This window comes from Hyaena hyaena, unplaced genomic scaffold (assembly GCF_003009895.1).
Source record: "Hyaena hyaena isolate Hyena2069 unplaced genomic scaffold, ASM300989v1 scaffold_1006, whole genome shotgun sequence".
Lineage (NCBI taxonomy): Eukaryota > Metazoa > Chordata > Mammalia > Carnivora > Hyaenidae > Hyaena > Hyaena hyaena.
Window position 1 is genome coordinate 443,532 of NW_024081630.1, and position 21,002 is coordinate 464,533.

Here is a 21,002-nt window from a genome sequence, read left to right on the forward strand (position 1 = left end):
GTACACCCTCATAAAAGTTCCATTTTACACATACCCGTTATACCGATAAAGCCCCCTGTCCCTCCCACCATTGTCTTTGCCTTAGAGAAATAGGTTATCGTCCTTTTAAGGAAATACTATCACACTTCAATAAAAGTTGTATCCTACAAATCCCTCTTACCTTCACTCTTTCCTGCATGTAATCTAAGATCCCCTCAGATCTATTTTTGAAATTCAAAGAGAAAAGAAGCAGCAGACTCAAATGCATGTAACAAAAGATGACATAGTAGTATCCTTTTTCTTTTTATTGAAAAGGAATCATTTCTATTCTAGCGCAAACAATGTATATTTTACATCATAAAGCAAGATATAATTTACATATTACATTTCTTATGAGATCTTTATACCTTAAGTGTCATTCCCTTTTTTAATTCAATCACCTCTTCTGGTTTGCCAAGTATCCTACAAATCAGCATCTTGTTTGCGGAGGGATTGGGGACACAGATAGCTTGTATGTATTCATCTGCATCTGGGTATAATGATGGTAAGGAACAGGGGTATAACTTGGAACTTTGTGGTCCTGAGACCCTCTGTTGAGACGTGGCTTGGAAGACAAAAGGCTACTCCTCTAAATCATTTGTCAGACTTCTACTTTAAAAAAATCAATAATAAATGAGAAATACTGAGTGTTTGTCCCGTGTGTATACTTCTTGATCGGATGCTTAAATAATAGATGCTTTCACAATCCATGAAAATTCCTATGACTGATCTCGGATATTCTTGGATACTCTCAGATATCGCTAATTTTGGATACTCTCAGACAGTGCTTCCCATGCACGGGCAGTAAAAGCCCACTTTCATAGAGCATTCAGGTTTCGGGTTTGGGGTTTTCTGTTCACTGCTAAAAATGAGTGTGTCAGGATAAGAGCTTCAAATGACTTTGTTTCACATGACCTTCTACCCCTTTACACCCTCTTCGAAGACTCCCCCATCCTAGCAACACCCTGTCATGTGTGACTTCTGTTCCCTGCACTATCACCCAAACTCACTTGTAGCTCTTCTCCCCAAAGCCCAAACTCCAAGAGTTCACCAATGTCTTGGATTGTACTCATTTCACAAAGAATGTTTTAATCTGTTGGACCACACTGTTCCTTTGAATCTTCATAATCCGCAGCAGCTAGTGGGACAGAAGAATTCATTGAGGGACTCTTAAGGAAGCAAGTAATATGTGGTGTTCAGCCAGCCTACATGAAACATCTGTAAGAAATATTTTAATAGTGTGTTAAAAGAAGAGAGGATCAGCTGATGAAAGCAAAATGCATGCGATGGGCTTCCTTCTCTTTGTTAAAAGAAGTACAGAATCAACACTCAAATTACATTTTCAGATCGGTGGCTGTTTAGCGGGAAAAAAAACCCACCACCATTCGCTCAACTTGATAGGTTGAAGGGATAGCAAATGTGTGCAGAAAGTGCATCTTAGTCCTTGCCTGTCACCCAGCATTGGCATATTTGGCCAAAACCAATCTAAAGCTTTTTAGTTACAGACCAACCTGGTAAGAATAAAAATAGGTCAAAAATATGTCACAAATGTGTGTATCTTAAATTAGTCTTTGGTCAAGTGATGTGTTTTTTGATAGGTCGGTAAATATAAACCTATCTCTCATTTCTAAATACAAGGCTGTAAGTATTTACGGCAAGGTAGCATTGCCTTGCTAGGAAAGAAGGCTTCCGGGTACCATGTCTTTCATTAACGTTGTGTACTTTTATAGTCCCTTTCCTCCCGTGGCTACAAAGTGCTGCACAAACAGAGAAAACAGGAAAGAATGAAGGAGCAAATGAAAGGAGCCTCACAACACCCCTGTGAGGTAGGTAAGTATTGTTAAACCCATTTTACAAAAAAGGTAAACTGAGGCACGGCATGGTGGTGTAGTTTGGTCTAGTCCACCTGACAAGTTACCAAAGCACAGCTGGAGACAAAAAGAAACAAACCAAGACAGGTCAGTCCTGGCTCACAGCCCTAGGCACTAAACTTTATTTCAAAATACCGTATTAGAAAAAGAAGGGCCCACAGTTGCCTTTTCCATTTTTGGAATTTAGACAAACCTTTAAGTAGTCTATTTAACCATGTGCCTTTCAGGCTCCTGTCAAGAAGGGGCAGATGACTACATGGCTTTCCATCCTCTAAGTGTAATTCCCATGAGGTATTAGGATCTATCCCCATTCCACCAGAGCTCAGGCTCCAAACTCAAAACACTGTTAGAGCCTCAAATAGGCTCTGATTTATTTAAAGCCCAAATGTGAAAATGCGAACTGGTCTCAAACAGATACCCTATCGATTGCTCTGTGGCCTTGATGAGAATTTTATGTAGAGAAAGAAAGGAAACAAGATCCCTAAAAACATCTCATCACTGTAGAGATAAGGACAGTGGTGATGGTGTGAAACTTGCTTTTTGTAGTGTTTGAGAAACTGCAAACTCAAGCTTGCAAGAATATTTTATATATATATATAAAATATATAAATATATACAGTATATATATAAGTGTGCATCTGACTACCCTTAAGGCACTAAAGAGATGTAGGCCATGCCTTTCACAACTCAGTCTTTGTTTTCTAGAGAAATTTCTCTCCCTCTCTCAAGTGAAATATATTTCTTCTATCAAATAGCCCGTGACAGCAAATCATTAAAAAACAACAAATATCTTTAACTTAAGATGGCTGATTGCTCAGATGGGGGTGAGGGGTGGTGGTGGTGGTGATATTATCATCTACAGCTTAGAGCTTAAATCTATACCTTATATATAGAGCTTAGATCTACAGCTTAGAGCTTAGAACTAGCCAGACATAGCCAATCACATTGGATCTGCTAAGCCAGTGACCAGATGTGGTACATGATTGCCTTTTTAACAGTAGCTGATGGAAAAGCCATACCATGACTGACAGAAATGGAGACGATGAGAAAGGGCATCATGTCTGGCAAAGAGTCTTCAGAAAGACTTTGGCTTTCCAGAAGTTCCTAGAGCTTCTATACAGAAAACTGGGAAGAAGGAAAGGGTAAGGCACTGAAGTTCAAACAGGTCACTGAGGAGACTATAGACGATTGTTCTGAATATATATATGATTTCTTTGGCTGCTGTAGTTTGTTTTTTAACCCATATAATCATGGGGGTGGGTGGGCTGAACCTAACTGAAGAAGCTTGGAGTATATTAAAGCAAAGCGCATGAAAAGAAGGAAAAACAAAATTAACACACACAGAAACAAGTGGTGGTGGTATCCCAGAGGGAGGAGAAACATTGATTAACTAATTTTCATTTTGCTCCTCTCCTGCTTTTCTCTGCCATGGTCCCAATATTTTAGTTCAGGTTTTGGTTTGTTTGTTTTTATTTATTTTTTTTCCAGCAGATGAAGAAATAACAGAGCAGGATAGGTGTCTTATGGTTTTTGATTTCTTCTTAGGCCTGCTTAATTATTTTTTTTTCCTCAGTTGACTGTTGGCACCTGGTTCCTCTGTAAACTATATTCCTTGGCCTTCAGTCTCAGGTTGGCAATGCTGTTGGCCATGTTGATGCCCTGTGCAGGGCTATTGTTGGCACATGTGGCAGAGTAAGTGGCCATGGCGCTGTAGGGACAAAGGAGAGAGCAGGGAGAACAACAGGCATTAGTTTCACAAAGCCGCAAGTCTGTGCCCCAGACAGATGCAACTCTCAGCACGGGCCAGGTGGGGGCAGGTGGGTTGGATGGATGACCTCTGAGGTCCCTTACAGCCCAGATTTCCATTGGTCTAAGGCCCTTCAGAAAGTGATTGAAAGGGCAGGGGAGAGCAGGGAGAGTAAAACAAGGCAGGGAGAGGTATTTGCTGTGTTGGACACAGTAGTAATCATTCATTTCTGGGGTGACAGAAGAAAGCTGCTTATGTTGAATAGCAGGTGTTTCATCAGCTGACCAATTGAAACAGTACTGAAGCTCTCTTCCTGCGCACATCGCCAGCCTGTGGGAGCAGCAAGCCAGAGAAGCGGGCATTTGAAAAAAAAACAAAAACCTAAAAGGCATTTCATCCTCTTCCCTAAAGTAGCTGCCCTTAATTCTAACACATTTTAGGTAATTAATGAATACCATATTAAACCGTGTACTTGAGAACCAGTTGAGCCACCCATTCCTGATTGAATGGCAGGTAGCACTAAGTGTAGCCAAATCAAGAGCTTCTTATCCCGACTGGCCTTGATTTTATAGCTTCTTCTCAAAAGCACTTGAGAAGCTCATGATGCCTTCTGGGACAGTTCTTTGGGAAATGTTTAAATCCCCTAGATAAACATGCAAAGGCTCTAGCCAGTTTCAGGATTCCTGACCTCAGAGGTAACTGTTTCTCTCTGTCCTTATTCCTGAGCAAAACTTGAAGTCGTTTTTCATTGTCAGAGATTGTAATTAAAAACCTGGAAATACAACTAGACAGAAATGTGCACTTGGTGGTTTTCTGTTATTGCATCCATGAATTTCTTTTGAAGGAAAAAGCAATGCTTTAATAGATTTGAATGTAAATTATTCATTACTGTGTACTACACAGTTAAAAGAGAGCTCATTTTAATTAAGTGAAAATGTTTCTAGTTGTTTCTAAGATTATCAAATTCCCTTTCAACTGAGGCCTGAAATGAGATAGACTTATAAATGGAATGACATGTGCTTCACTGTTGACTGCATTCCAGTGCGATTTTATCAGCCACACAGGAGTTTGTGGCTCTGGGGATCAAGTGACTGACCAGAAAGAGAGAAAAAGTAAAGTTACTCTACAAATAGAAAGACTGTATCATGAATACTTATTTGGAAGACCATATAGTTAATACTTATAGTCAAGACTCACAAGAGCCTATTTCAGCTACTAGCAATTAACCCAGGCAAATTAGATTAATGAAATATAATTAGTCCCAGATCACTAGGTTTTTCCAGAAATGCACATCCTTAATTTAAAATCCTTATAGCACTGGTGTGTGTGTGTGTGTGTGTGTGCGTGTGCGTGTGCGTGTGTGTGTGTGCCTTAAGGCAGAAGGAGGAAGATTCAATAGGGTTCCAAAAGAAGCCTATGTTCTTCCATTTCATTCTTGTCTGTTTCACTCTAACTCATTTCTGGGTAGATGATCTTACTTAACCATCTACACAAAGTTATGTTCTCCCACAGAACCTTATAATTTCCCTTCTGGCACTTACTTATTTCAATTCCTCAACTATAAGCTCCGAAGACCCAACACCATAGACTTTGTTCACCACTGTATCCTCAGGTAGAGCTAACACCATGTCTGGCACAGATGTGGCCTTAAGAAAATATTTAATGAGTAGATAACTGAGAAATAGTTGCTATAATTAAACTGTTTCCTCCTTAATGTCATTGATCTCTGTCATGCTGTGAGTCATGATTTTTAAAAGTATTTTACCAATATGCTTTTATCCATAGGAATTAGTCCTTCCTATTGGTTTTGCTCTCTTAATAGAATGAACAAAATTGAAGGGACAGGACTAAAGCAGGGGCTGGTGATTGCATATTCTTGATCCTTAAAAATATCTTTTCATAGTAAAAAAAAAAATGAACAAATATTAGTGTGGATTAGACTTACTCAACAGACTATCACTTATACCACTGTCTACCAAATGAAGCAGAAGAGTCCCCAGTTAAGGTAGGTTTCACTTAGGAGTGAGATAAAAGATCAGAATAACCTGTTAAAATGGGCAAGTTTATTTTTAGTAATATCTCCAAAACTTTCATTTATTTTCAAAACCCATTTACATATCATTCAACTCCTATATGAATTACATGCTTCCATTCAAGACACTACCAGAAATCTATGCAAGCCTGTAAATCTTACACTCGGAAAATTACTAGGATATACTGAAATCTACGATTTCAATGAAATCAAAGATGTAAAAAGTTAAGAAAAGAGAATTGGATTTGGGAAATGTTCCTAAGTTGTCGAGTATGAAGTGTACCAAATTAACTGGGTTTCTGTGAGAGAACTAAGTCCTAAAAACGGTTCTTAGTACCATTTAACATGTATAGGAGAGAAGTTGAAATGGTGAGTCATCTGTATTATTTGTTAAACACTGAGAGTCAACATGAAAGACTTCTGAAAAAGAAGGTTAAAACTTACTGAGATGGCATAAAGAAAAAAATTCCCTGATGGCAAACTGTAGAATGTCATAGAGTACTGCACTTTTAAGTACCAGACCTCATCTTCCAAGGGGTTCCAGCCTTTGAGATTCTAGACAAGCAAAGTCCTATTTAATAGGTTCCCTCCTTTTTTGATGGTCAAAAGCGTGGTCCATTTTCCTTAGCAGACAAAGGAAACTGGAACCTTGGGGGATTATTTTCATTAACTAAAGATGCTATTACTGTTTTCTAGAAATGTCTGCTGTAGTTGTGACTTCAGTTTCATCTATTGTATAGCCATTTTTGCTATACTTGCACCACAGGTCACTAACTTCATTTGATATTCTAGCCTGAAGGCTTCATATGGTTACACATCTCTTAGAAATACTGAGATTATCTCTTTAATGCCCGCCAGATATTAGCATCCCAAATGAGATAACTGTTGATCCACTTTCCATCTCAAAAACAAATCACTGCAAATCACACTTAAATGTTGCGCTGGAAATTGGATTTTCACTGGGACAGTTTCCCTTAAACGGAATCCTGAGTTTCTAAAGTTGAGAAAGTACCCTTGTCCGTGTGTACTGTGATGCCATGATAAAGACACCACTCTATTAGGTGATACTGTGACGATGCGTTGTAGGTAGCCCTCAAGTCAGTGGGGTATGAAATAAAAAAGCAGCTGACATTAATGAGTTTTGCAATCCCCTAGGAGCTTAATAAATGATACCATTTGCACTTTATAAATGATTCAGAAAGTTATAAACTTTTCAAAAATGGATTCAATTTACTCTAGCACATTCCATACCCCTAAGAAATAGGACGAAAGAACAGAGGCAGTCTTCCTTCCTTCCTTGGCCTCTTAGCCAACGTTTGGAGTATATAATCCGGCAAGTAGAGACCATAGGGACATTTTGTGCACATACTAAAGAATTACAAGCCCCTGTTCCCTCCAGCAGTTTGACATGGGTCTAGTTTCTCAACTTGCACCAGAAGAGCCATACAGGCAAGCAGTGAGCAGTCCTTTGACACCCTGGTGACAAGCAAGACTTGTGACAGGTCAGAGAAGACAGAATTAATGAGTGGGTACTCTAGAGCAGCTTATTCATACTTTGAAAACAGCATGAAAAGCAAGTTGGAGAGGGACCCACTTCCTAAAGTGACAACACTTGGAAGAGAGCCTTGAATGGCTGCCAATGTGAAAGACTGTTTGTGGCCACCTGTTTTCCATGTCATCAAACGTATAAAGCTCTGTGTTGGGAAAAGAGAGTCTTGAAATGTTTTCTCACAGGACAGAAACCAATGAGGATAATTAGCTATTTTTGACAAATTTTATAGGGCCGTTCAAAAGGTAAAGTGACCCCTCATTCCTATACAGGATCAAGTGTCCCGAGATTAGAAAGTGAGAAGGAAACTATGTGACTGGTATAGATGAAGCACACGATAACTCCAAGAGCCTCCTTACCAACCCTGAGAGGTCTTGTGCATTGGCCCTACTGCCTAAGAACCACCTGTTCCTCTAACAGGATGCAAACATGAGCTGAAACAGGGACTTACAGGATTTGGCTGAAGCATTGTTTCTACTGAGGTTTTAAGAATATATGTTCTTTGTGTCTGTGACCAAGAAACTGCATTGCCAAATACAATGCCTTGAGGAATTAGAGATGAAAAAGAAATGGTTGAACTCCATCTGTCGATTCAGCAGATCTGCTCTGGGACTTGTACAGAGCTGACACATTTAAGCAAGCTTGAGATTTTTTTCAACTCCTTATTTGGAGATGCCTAACAGATGTAGCTCAGCCACAGACAGCAGAATGCTAACCACCAGCAGGGTTTGAGTTCTGTTTGCACTGGGGACAAATCATTTTGGATCATCTCAACCTACCCCAAAAGGTTGTTGGGAGGAGGAACGTGTTCAAATGACTGCCAAACACCAAGGAAGCATGGAAAATTCTATATACGGTATGATTTTAAAACCAGGAAACTTATAAACATCTGCCCCTCTGCTTTCGAATCACCCATGGTGTGTGTCCCACAAATCACAAAACAATGGAGGAGCACTGGGGGGGTGGATGGAGGGGGGCAGAAATAATACCTGCCACAGTTTTCAACTCTAACTTTGTTTTCTCTTTGGCCCTTTTGGACAAATGATGACAAGCTGTTGAAAATTTCCCCCCAAAGACAAATCTGTCAGCCCAAGAACCCTGTGTGTCATCCCGAGATCCTAAGTTTCACCAGCTTGGGGTTTCTCCAAAGGCCATAGAGCTTGAGACATGTGTGACCCTGTCTGTGACATGTGGAGGTTGGAGACCATCTTTCTGGCAGGTTCTTTTGTCTGTGCAAGAACAGAGGTAGACTTGCTTCATCTAAGACAGCTCAATACCAGCTTTCTTAGGGACATTTACTTATAAAGAAAGATCCCATAAATCCTTTTCGAAATGATCTTTTTTGATTTAAATAGGCATTTCTAATTTCAGTTTTTAACATTCAGAGGCTGATTTTTTAAAACGTGTATTTAGCTCTTAGAGCAGATACACTTGGCCCCCAGTTCATTGGTAAGCCTTGAGTTTGCACTGAAGGTTCAGTGAGCCTTCTGCCATTTTTAAATTTTCTTTCTAGAGATGTTTTTATATATGGAGCCTTGCATCCTTCTCTTGCCTCGAGGGCTTTTGGATCTCTTCCTTGAAATGCACATTGACTGCCTAGGAATCAAACACTCCTGTGAGATACGCAGTAGGGAAACGTGGCTAGCTCCACCTTAGATGTGAGGCTACATGAGGGACTGGTGATCCAACCAGCCTGGGGAGGAGCAGGCTGGATAAGAACACAGTTCTTTGGACCCCTGCCCCATACCCTAACAGTCATCGGACACCCTGTGTCAATAGCATCAATATCACGTGGAAGCAAATGAGAGATGCAGACCCTGAGTCCTGCTCCAGGCTTGCAGAATGAGTCTGCACTGTAACACGATCCCAGGTGATTCACATGCTCAGCAGTCTTTGAGGAGTCCTGCTCTAGGCCATCAGACTACCCTTAATTTTAGGGACACATAGGTTAAAGGCTCTGGTTCCCAGGATTTTCCCCACTTGAGGACCTCACTGCTGGCATTGCTAAGCTGCAAGCTCCACTTTCTCGAACACACTTCATTCCCCCTTAAACCCTGCCCCCACAGCAGCCACCCTCTTCCCCCTCTGACAAGTTACCTTTTCAGTGTCTTCCGTTAGAATCCGTTATGAAGCCCCTCGTGTAAACAACATCTTGGGAGGGACGAGGATCTATTTTTGAAAGCGTGAAAGGGAGAAATGAGCCAAATGCGTTCAGTGGATGTCAGGCAGCACCATGACCACGATCAAATGGGGGAGGAGAAGGGGGGGGAGGGAGCCGTGGACAAGGAGAGCTGGCCTGTCTTTCACTTGTTGCTACTTTTCTTTGAAGCCCAGCCCTCCCTCCGAAATGGGCAGCACAGACCCAACACAGCAGATCCAGGCCATTCTCCGTCTCCCGCAGGAGAGGCCATCGCTGGGGAGAGGCTTCTCAACTACTTCATCTAAAATAACAGAAGTCTAAGATTTGGTTGACCCCAGCTCCCCAAGAGGCAGAGCACCAGAAGACTGGTGAGTCTTAATACCTCTGGGGTGGTGTATGTTCTCCTTTGCCTACGGAAAACAGAGCTGAGCTAAGCAGTGGGCCTCTGTGCTGAAAACAAACTTCCCTCCGCTGGCCGTGGGTAGATAAAGAAAACACCTGCCAGGACAGTAGTGTCTGTGTCGTTCGAGAATGCTTTGCTCCTCTTGGTGACTCAGTTGCCTGCCTGACGTCACCACCTGTAACCTGCTCAAGGGAACGGACAGGGCCCTGTCATGCTATAAATAGGGTGAGCCCTATGCCCCCGGGTTATGCCTGTTGTCCTGGTCTAACTATTCATAGCAGCCCGCTTTCACTCTCAAAAGTGTCCCAGCTTGGATGATAAATTATACAGCCACCACTCTGGATACAAAAGACACCCAGAAAAAAAATGTGTTGGCTATTGCCCATCCCATAATTCTGACCATATGCAAACAACTGCTTTGAGCCTTGGTTTCCTCCTCCCTTCTTCCAGGGGAGAGCCGTGGAAGTCAGCAAACCATCCCCCCTGGCAAAACTGTCTGCACACTGTGCCTGGGTTGCATGCCCACGCCGTTATCAGTCACCCCCAGGGGATGCTCCCAACCCCAGAAGGTGGCTCTCAGCTGCGGGCACGTTGTACTGATTGGAGATAGAGCCTCAATCAAAATGGCAGGTTTCCATGCTTTTCCCACCTTCTGCATTTTACTACAGTCAATGTAATGTAAGGTTTAATTTGAATGACAGGATGGTTACGTGGCCAAATATGCTGGACTAAAACAGGGATCACGAGCACTGGGTCTCGTTCCGCTTGCTGAAGCCTTAAACTTGGACAAGTGTTCAGTTTCTTCTTTGGAACCAAAGCAAGGACAGCTAGCACACAGGCGCGTTCCAAGGATTAACCAAAAGAAATGCCTTTTAATGAATGTCACATGTGAGATAACTAACTTGACATATTAGTACCAACAGAAATAGCCCATTAATTTTTTTTATATAACACAAAAGGCCTATCATTGCCTTGGCTTTTCATCACGTGTTTCCTTTCATGTTTCCTAAACAAGACGTGTTTCCTGTGAAGCTTCAGTATGTGAAGCTTCAAAGTATGCATTTTGATTCTGAACAGAGCAGAAAAACCTCTGAGTAACAGAACAGCTTTGCCGTTGTTAGAAGTTAATCAAAATATAAACACTTCAGTCAACATTGGATAAAAAACATTGGTATTGATTAAATTACTGCTTTAAACCATCATTCTACTTCTATCTGGAGATTAATTTATTCTTCACACAGAATACGAACAATCAGATTCTATGCAATTTTTAATTCTTTCTTCACAAATTCTGTAGCTAAGAGAAAAATTATATAAGAGTATATCATGAAATGAGTAAAAAGCACTAATTTGTAGGATTTAAATGAAAACAGCAGAATACAAAATATGTACACTAAGGCTACCCTATATAAAAGACTGAACTCTAATGGCAAAAATAAACAAACTAGTTATGTTGAGACGGTAGAATTATGTTTTTTCAAACGTACCTCATATTTCTACATAATGCTTCAAAATAAAACAGAACATTTCCCAAAAGGCACACACAAACTGCATGTTAATAATTTCAGTTAGATGCCCATATACAAAATACATATGATGGAGGCAATGGAGCTTGAACTTTCTCTGAGGTACAGGTAATCTAACCCAATATTAATGCAGGACGGATTTCATCTCCACCCACAGTGGACAGTGTACAGCCCTCAGACTCTCACTGGTAAGGACAACACAACAGCCGTCTGCACTGTTTAGAGCTGAGGTGAAAAGTTCCTAACTGCAACCCAGGCAGAAAAAGGAGAAATACTTCCTGGTTGTGACCAAACTCAAGCCAGAGCCCCTGAAACATCAAGCTTTGAATCACATCCATTTCTCAAGCCATGTAGCAAGTCTATGAGCTACCAATATTTATCAGAGCAACAAAGCAGTCTTCCACTTGTTGAAAATATTAAAGTACACGTGATTTTACAAGGGTCTTCAAACTGCGTTTTTAGTAAATCCTATGGGAAAAGAGTCTACATTTTAAATAAGGCATACAGATATGACTAATCTCTGGAAATCAGCAAGGCCAATTATATCGGAGAGCAATTGAAATTTCTGATTTCCCACGTATAGGGGTCTCTACTGAGACCAACATAATTCAGGCTAATTTCACAATGGGAGATTTAGGGAAAAAAAAAAAAAATCCCAAATACATTTACGGCATTTCTTTCAAGGAATTGATTTGGAACAGAAAGAACATTTAGGTGAGGCCTCGTGCTTCGATTAAAATCATCAACTTTTGAAAAGTATTTGTACGTTTCACAAATGTGGCATTTCACATCAGGACTTCAACTTTAGCTGGGCGATAATCTATAATCAGTTTAAGACCTCTCCTTCAACTGCTAATTAACCTTAACAATAAAAAGGCAAATAAAAGCACAATAAATGAATTTGTGCATACTTCCTCCACTGCAATTGACCAGAGACAGCACATGGCTTTGACCTGTTTGCTAAGAGTCCTCAGGTTTAGGTTCAAAGAAAAGCACTTGGGACACTGACAATGTCTTAGGCACTTGTGTCTCACAGCTTCCCTCTGGCATTAACCTGTGTCATAATAACATGAACAGCGTAATAAAAGGAGGTTAAAAACCTCTGCAAGAGATTGAAATCGTACTCTGTTATTTGTTCCCTTAAAATGTTTCACCTTTTAAATATAAAATTTTAGCATAAATTATACATTGGTTTTTTTAAAAAAAAAACTTCACACAAACTGACCCCCAAAGAACTTCGGATAAGTAGATAAGAATTAGCAATAGGACAGGAAGGAATTTTAGATCGTAAGACTGTCACACCTACTGACAAGAACCGTAGCCATGCGGGTGACCAGGGTGATCGCAGATTTTCCTTCCTTACCTCTCTCCTTCCTTCACTCCTCCCTTCCTTTCCTTTTCCTTCCTTTCCTTGCTTGAATTCAAAATCAGTTTTCCTGTGAAATTTGCCTCTGAGCCTATACTTAGAGCCTCCCATGTTAAATTTCTATGTGAGCATAATAAAACCAGTCTATCTTAAATTTGGAAATGGAGTCAAGTTTTGTTCCTGCAGGGCTGCAAGAGGGACTCTGGGCATAGCCTAGTGATCTTTTTCCTTCAGATTCTTCCCCATCTTTGAAACCTTTGCAAGAGTTCCTGAGTCCGAGAGAAGAGTGCCGAGGGCCTGCCCTCTCTCTTCTGCCCCAAACCCTGCTCCTGGGGCAACTAGTAATCTCCCGTGAAAATCTGGGGGTGTCAGCAAGTTGAATGTCTCTGAAGAGGTTAACCCAGTAAGAACTGTCAGCCAGCTGCACAGGCAGCTTTGCACGTGACCGACCGCTGAGAAACGTGTGGAAGTGGAGCAAGGGAGGGCGGGCCCGTCATTCACCTGTACGGAGAGGCCGTCCCCCAGGAGAGATAATCAGTGGGTCTTGGAGCAGGACGAGGTACAATGGGCTGCTCCACAGCAGTCACGTCCCCTGAGTAGGATTTGAGGAGGGAAGCATTTTTGTTGGCCAGCATGGCTCTCTCATTCCTGCGGAATTTGGCTCTTCGGTTCTGAAACCACACCTAGAGGAGCGTGGGGAGGAAAGGAAGGGGGTGAGGAGGGAGGAGGGAAACAAAGAAGAAGAGGTTACGTGAAGAACATCCTCGTTGATTTGACCATATGAACGTGTCCCCAAGGAAGATACAGGATACGTACTGGATCCTTCCCAGAACAAGACATATAGGCCACAACCCTTCCCCGGTGGGCCACTCAGACAGCCATCGGGGGTGAAGACTCTGACAACCAGACCCTGAGGTACTTCCACAACTGAGCCTCCGGAGGTGAGATCCATGACTGACCTATTGGGTTCTGACCCCTGTCGTTTTGTAATCAAGAACAAGAGACAAACCTCATTGGAGTCTGGCCACAGACACAACCACGATCTTTTTCAGTTGTTTTCAAAATTCTTCAAAATATGACAATACCATCTGCTTTCAAAAGACTTATTGGACATTTAAAGAAAATTCTCTCCATCACATCCAATGGTGCCTGTGGCAAGCATTTACAAAGCGAGTGGCTCATTTGGAAGGTGCAGGGAGCACCAGCAAAAGATCTAGGGAAAAGGAAGTAAAAGGAAGTAACACAGAAGACAAGCAGACCCTAGAGAGTGAGCTTCCCGACAGCGCCCCTGTGATGGCTCAGCCATGGGGCCCCGAGGACCAGCGTAGGACACAAGCGCCAGCTAGGGTGAGAGAGCCCGCAATTTGTACGTGGGCTCCTAGCAGTCATGGGTTAGGAATGTTTCAGCACTTCTGGCATGGGGAGCACAGGCAGGGCAAGTCTCCTGATGTTCTAGGAAGAAACACGCACAGCAATGCAGATGTCAAAGGCTGGAAGTTGACTGGAGCGTATTTTCCGGCAGGGTGTGAGGGATGTGGACCACTCAGCCAGCCAGGGCTGCACCTGAGGACCCAGCAGCATTGATCAAGTGTCACGAGGACCGGGAACTTACACGAGCACATGGCATACATTGCTTCCAGATACCATGGCTGTTCCACACATTAGGCTGTACTGTTTTCTATTTCGGAGCTGAGGGAAAAGGTTCAGTGAGATTCATCTGTTGAAGTTCACACACAACAAATGGCTGTGTTTCTGTGCTCAGGGACATCTGACTCATGATCACACACCTCCTCCAGAATGCCACGGAATTCTGCTCGTTTAGTTACTCATTCAAGAAATCTTTATGGAGTCCCTGCTGTGTTCCAGACTCTGTGCTAATTGCCAGGAATAGAGATGAGATTTACTCCCTGCTCCTAAGTAGCCCACAGTCTATTAAAAGAAGACAGGCATGCAAACTTGAAAAACTGCAAAGCAAGTCTTTTAGGTCCAAGTATAGAAGCATATGACAAGGTGTGGGGGAAAGAAAGTCTACGGTGTGGAGCAGGACAGGTGCACGGCCTTTGGGAGCAATATTCACGTGAAATGCCACGTGGCTGGTGCCCCTAGGAATTGTGTCACTTGAAAAGCCCCGGTGGGTGTCAGCAAAGGAGAATCTGGACGTCTCTTTCACACACGCCCGGCTCTTTTGTTTCTCATGTGCCCTTTGCATGGCTATTAGATTTCCAATTTTAAATACAAATGGAATCGTGTTAGCGCCCTGCTTTATAGCATCCACTGGCTCTCCATCACTCACAGAGTTAAATCAGAACTTCTTAGCACAGAACAAAGGCTGCTCAGGAATTAGCTCGTGGTCCACCAGCCTGGCCACATCATGCATCACCTGGGCCTCGTGCACTAGCCCTCCGTCATTTCCAGCTCCTACCCTGGTCTCCAGATGACTAGACGTATTCAGTTATTTGCCACCTCTATTTATTCACAACAAATGCTTCCTCTGCCTGTGATGGTCTCCCCCTCTTTGTCCAGGTTTCAAAAGACTTGTTTTTCGTGATTTAATTTTTTTAATGTTTATTTACTTTTGAGAGAGAGAGAGAGAGAGAGCAGGAGCCAAGGACAGAGAGAGAGGGGGACAGAGGATCTAAAGCGGGTTCTGTGCTGACAAGCAGAGAGCCTGATGTGGGGCTGGGACTCACAGATGATGAGATCATGACCCGAGCCAAAGTTTGATGCTTGAAGGACTGAACCAGCCAGGTGCCCCTGTTTTTCAAGATTTAATTTCAAGATTTACAAATCAGCTCCTTTGTAAAGTGGTGTAGTGGAAAGAATGTGACTTTAAAGTCTACCAGAGTTGGATAAAAATACTGGCTTTATTACTTTAAAAATGTGTCACTGAATAGTTATTTAATGTCCCTGATCCTCTGTTTCCTACCCAAATGGACAAAACAATACTCACAGGGCTGTTATGGGAGTTGGCACAGAATGGGTGCTTAATATATGTGTATTCTCACACTTTTTCACCAGGCAGATTTGCTCATTCCTTTGTCTGGTCTATCACTAATTCTTGTATATTCCATTAGTGTGCGAATCACCTTACTATATCATCACAGTGCGGCACACACATCTATTTTCTCTGCCTCTAGTCTATAATACCCGAAAGGAGAGGGCCAATGTGTTACTCATCCCCAGCAAACCAAAAGCAGTTCCAAGAGTATAACAGGTGCTTGATAAATGTTTGGGGGTGGGGGAAAAAGGAGAGGGAAAAGAAAGAGGAAGGAAAAATGACTTTCACAAAAATGATAAGGACCTCCATCTAAGAGGATTCGCAGTCTAGCTGTGAAAGCTGGCTCACATACAAGTCAATATAATATGTGTCCTATTGTGATAAATGCCACAAAGAAGGCCAGAGCCAGAAGGGAGTGGTTCAAGCTGGGGAAGGGCAAGACTTCACAGGGGAAGGATAAAGTTGTACAGATAGAATTGCGTCCTGCTTGTATCTGAAACATCCGCAGTTCCGAGAGGCACTGGAACATAATAGGGGAGGAAAGGAGAACAAGAGAATAGTTTCAACATATAAAAAAGCATTCATTTGTTGTTGTACTGGGAGCTAGAGCAACTCACAAACTGGTCTTTCACATTAAAAAAAAAAAAAAAAAAAAAAAGGTTATTTTCCAGCTTTGCCCCATCCAGGTTTCCTTATTTGCAATTCAGATCACCATGTCCAGAGTGGTACTTCAAGGTACTGGGGGTTATTGGTCTAAAATGACTCATTACACTATTGTAGGCCAAGCCTGGGGCACAGAAGTTAGGGGGACTTGAAGGGAGAGAAAGGGACTGAAAAGTGGAAATACGAGTGTGTTTGGAGAGCTGTGGTTAGCTGCACAGGGGAGGAGGATGTGGGAAGTCAGACCTCAAGGTTTCGCTTTGGATGACAGAATCCAGACAGCAAAACTGAGTCTTGTCCCTGTAGATCCTGCGGGTCTCTCTCACCTGAGCTGGGAGGAATGGCCACTCAGTGCCGAAAGCTTCACACTTTGTCCTGACCCACGTGGTACCATGGGTCTCGGCCACTTCCCCTTCCGTGGCTGACCCCTTTTTTTTTCTCCTGGGGGGCACTTCTAGGTGAGGTGGATGATTCCCTATGAGGAGAACTCTGGCAAAGTTTCTCGCCAGGCGGAAGGGACCTCCGGGACCCTCTCTGTCAACTCAAACAGTGTCCCTCACAGTACACTGCCTGTCAAGCCACAGGCTCCACCTCAGCACCCTCGAGGTCTAGTCCAAGCCCCTGTCAGTCGAGAGATCTGTCATCTGCAGAAGGAAATCCCTCCAGCTCAAACTGAACACAAATATACAAACAATAATTTCCTCAAGAAGACAGGACAGATTGGTCTAATCCCCTCCCACCTTTATCAAAATGGCAGCCCATCCCTGGCTAGATGAAGAACAATGAGATCTTTACAGCCTGCAGAGGTAGCAAAGGGCCCGTGGAAAGGCACTTAGCCATCAGACTCTTATTTATTCAAAGTGTACTCCAGTCCTTAAAAGCATGAACTTGGCACGGAGGAGGGCACTTGTTGGGATGAGCCCTGGGCGTTCTATGGAAACCAACTTGACAATAAACTGTATTTAAAAAAAAGAAAAAAGCATGAACTAACTTGGCACATCTGCACTCAAACCGGAGCTTTGCTACTTCCTAGCTGCATGAGGCTGGGCAAAATACTGTAACCTCTCTGTGCCTCAATTTCCAAAACATCTGCAAGGTGAAGAACACTATCCACCTCATTGAACTGGTGTGACAATTAAACAGATGGTTTATATAAAGGACATAGAACACTACTCAGCTTATAAGGGTTCAAGTAGTGTTAGTTATTAGTGTCATCATTAGTACTAATCCCAGCTTGTGTTATTTCTAGATGCCTGGATCGCAGTTGATGTGTCATGGAATTAATGTTAGGAAGACTGCTGTTCTCTCTCTACACTGTCCGACATGCCTTCGCCCTTCCTCACTTCACAGAAACAGAATCATCTGCCAGAACATGCTCTTAGAGCAGTTCCTAAATGCGAGGTCTTTGATGTGCTCGTTTCCACTGCCGCCAGTGTCCATAATCATGTATATTTATAATACATTTCTTGAAGGTCTGTACGTTCCCAAAGTCTGGGAAGGAAAACTGGGGTGGGCTGCAGAGAATTCATCTCAGGGGCCACCCTAACGCTCAAACTGAAAGCTGAGGTGGGTGCAGAGTCCGATGTTCTGAACGAACTACACTGTTTATCACACGAATCTGAAAGGGCAGGCAACAAAGAGGAGGAGTAAGCTGTAGCAAGGCACATTCTGCCTGCCTACGAGCTTCAATCTGATTATTAAAAACACTGAAGCTGTCCAAAGAAACGCCGTTAGGATCTGGTTCTGCCTCATGCTGCCCCTTTAGCATCTTTCTTAGCAGCAGCACCTGTTCAAAACCAATGACTCGGGTTTGGGGGCTGTCTGAGGCGCTACGTTGGTTACCTGCACTCTGGCCTCAGTCAGGTTCACCCGGCGGGCGAGGTCCTCTCGCACGAAGGCGTCCGGGTAGTGTGTCCGCTCGAAGACGCGTTCCAGAGCCTGCAGCTGGCTGCTGTTGAAGGTCGTCCGGTTCCTCCGCTGCTTTCTCTTCTTCTTTTCCTCAGAGTTCAGCTGGTCATCTGGAGCAGAAGAAATTGATGCTAAGGAGCTGAAGTCCGTGTTACACTCTTGCTGAATACCTATGGTAAGGGATCATCGAATCTGCTCCCGTTCTTATCAAAGTGTTAGAACCCGATGCCCCCTTCAGGTGCAGATGCGGGCACTGGCACGCTTGAGTTCACAGGCCAATGACCTCCGGGGAGTTCGCATATTTGACTGTTGCTTCTAAATCTGGGACCAGACCTGAACTGATAGGGAGAGATTTCTTGCATGTTCCTTGAACCCTATTTTGTCAAGGATGTCTAAAGGAAAACCTTACTCCTACCCACGATCTCTAGACTGATCTAGAGATGAGGGAAGGATAGATTGCTTTGGACCTTATTTGCCTTTTGTTATATTATGTTCATTTATACAATTTCATAACCAAGGAAACCAACGATTCCCTGCTTCCTTCTTCTCCACATACCCACATAAACACAAATGCAGCGTTTGTAGAGGAAACAAATGAGTTCAAACTGATCAGTATGATTCCTGTTTTACCACGCATTCTCTTAGAAACAGCAAGTCATTCCTGACTGCATCAAACGCAGTCAAGGTTCCATGCTCTTGCTAAGGCCAGCTTTGGAGGCCTTGGCCTAGATCAGGGATGGTGCTCCGGCACAATCAACCCAAGCCAACATTGGCCTAGGATGCACCCGAGGAGAACATAAGCATGGGGAACTGTACTGAAAGACCTCTGAAAGAGTTTCACCCAAACCTGGAGTTCTAGGGCCCTGAGATCTTGGGAACCTTTGGAGAATCATAACCCCAAGTTTTCACCCGTCAAGATTCCCCTCCCTGCCTGTTTTCCACTGAGGTCTCCCAAAGGCACCTTGGCAAGCTGGTCATCCAGCCTGCTCTTGGGAGTAAGAGGGTCTCGAGCTCCCACCCTGCTTCCCAACTCAGCGTAAGCAGGAATGATGGATGTGTGAAGCCGAGCGGAACACCTCTGGTGCTGCCATCACCGCCAAGCCATCCAGGCAAGGCCCAAGCCACAGTAAAGGCTACGTAGTGCTCAGAGATTTATTGTGTAGAGGTGCGGAGGCCTAAGACATGTGCTCTGCCTGGCGAACTGGACATACACTTCCAATGGTCTTTCCCTAAGTCTCAGCCCGAAGAAAACCAGGAATGAGTGGGAAAGCAGGGCTTGGCCACTTGCTCCATGGTCAACAGAAAATAGCTCTCAGCCATGTTTTTTCCAACATGTGAGGTTTTCCTGACCTCTCTGACAATAAACACACAACACACTCAAGAAACATGACTAGCATGAATCATGATGTCCTGAAGAAAAATGACGCCTACCTGAGCTGTAATATTATCTAGATTTGGGTGTGGATTCAAAGCATAGCTTAAATCCAAGAGGTCCTGGCCCCGATCTCCGAGTGTCTGACAACTGGGGCCTCTACTTGGGTTTGATCAGGGACTCCATGAGTGCTGCCTTCCCAGAATAGATACTTGGGATAAAAACCACACATTTCCCCCTGGTTATTTAAAGCACCCAGATATGGCAAGTGCTTGTTGAATTTCTTTACAAGGAAAATGTGAAACTTTTCTCATCTCTAGGAAACTGTTTCTGTTGGGAAAAAAAAAACCCCACAGATACCAATCTCATTCTTCTAGCTCAGGGGGTGCTGACACCCATTCCCTCAGCCTCACAGTTGACCACCTCCCTGTTTCTCCCATTTGTGGTACCCCAACCAGGAGCCCCTCTTTGAAGATGCTGCTGGGACGTTTTCAATTAGAATGTGAGATTAGTAGCATCCTGAGAATGGGGGCAATTTAATTATCATGATCTCTGGGATCTACCAAGGCCTGGAACATTCCAGCTAACATCCTATTCAGCTATCAGCGAAATCCATTTGCGACGACATCTACACTAGAATTCACATACCTGGGATCAAACAGCTCTCAGTAGTTGCCTCACATCTGTGTTCACCTTCCCATTTAAATATTGGGAGGCTTTCCTGTTTTTTGCATTCTCTTTCCCAAATCTTTTGGTCTACAGTTTTATCTGTCTTGCACTTCAGGTCTCTCTGGGTCACCCAGGCCTTTTTCATAGCCGTACCACCTGCATTTCATGCTCCTATTTACCAGAGGTCTGGGGAAAAAAAATGCTTAGCTGCTATACCTGTCCAGGACTGAGACCAATTAGATGGACCCTAGGCTATTATTTTCATTCCTATCAAGGAAATCCCTTCTTAAGCCAATCCCATGATCTACTTTCTCCCTCAAAGAAGCCTTCCTCAGGTATAACCACAGATTCTAAATCCCTTCTTCTGTTTTGTAAGCCTTTTCTTTTTGTACTGCCAAACTGTGATCAAGGACAAGAGAGAGTACTTTACATTTTGTTTTTAGTACTACAACCCACTACATAATCTCTTGGTAGTTCTTTGAAATCTTTCTCTGTTCATTCAAATTCCACCAACTGTCCACCATAAACCACTAGCTCCCCTAACGTGGGAGTAAGGGAAATGGAGAATTATAGTTTATGACACAGAATAAATAGCTATGATGACCTGAAACAATTCCAGCGAAAATTTCCCACTGGATGTTCTTGTTGTTTTTAACAAATGAAAACACCAGTCCAGATCGTGTTGAAGGTGCGAAAAGACACACAAATAACAGGGGCCCATGGAGCCTGGGTCTGGCAAACGT

At 43.1% G+C, this 21,002-nt stretch overlaps 1 protein-coding gene across 2 annotated transcripts in view; it reads right to left on the reverse strand.

The window, feature by feature from the left end:
• Positions 1 to 314: 314 nt before the first annotated feature.
• The window catches only part of PRRX1 (paired related homeobox 1), a 75,102-nt gene continuing 54,414 nt past the window's right edge, over positions 315 to 21,002 (reverse strand). Inside the window, exons 2-5 of one of the 2 annotated variants that reach the window (XM_039221683.1) lie at positions 18,153 to 18,328; positions 13,154 to 13,335; positions 9,315 to 9,386; positions 3,525 to 3,597 (exon numbers count right to left, since the gene is read on the reverse strand). In XM_039221683.1, coding sequence (XP_039077614.1) covers positions 9,332 to 9,386; positions 13,154 to 13,335; positions 18,153 to 18,328 — 413 coding nt within the window. In that variant the 3' untranslated portion in view covers positions 3,525 to 3,597; positions 9,315 to 9,331. Of the gene's footprint in view, positions 3,598 to 9,314; positions 9,387 to 13,153; positions 13,336 to 18,152; positions 18,329 to 21,002 lie in introns of both variants that reach the window. The other variant, XM_039221682.1, reaches the window with a different exon arrangement.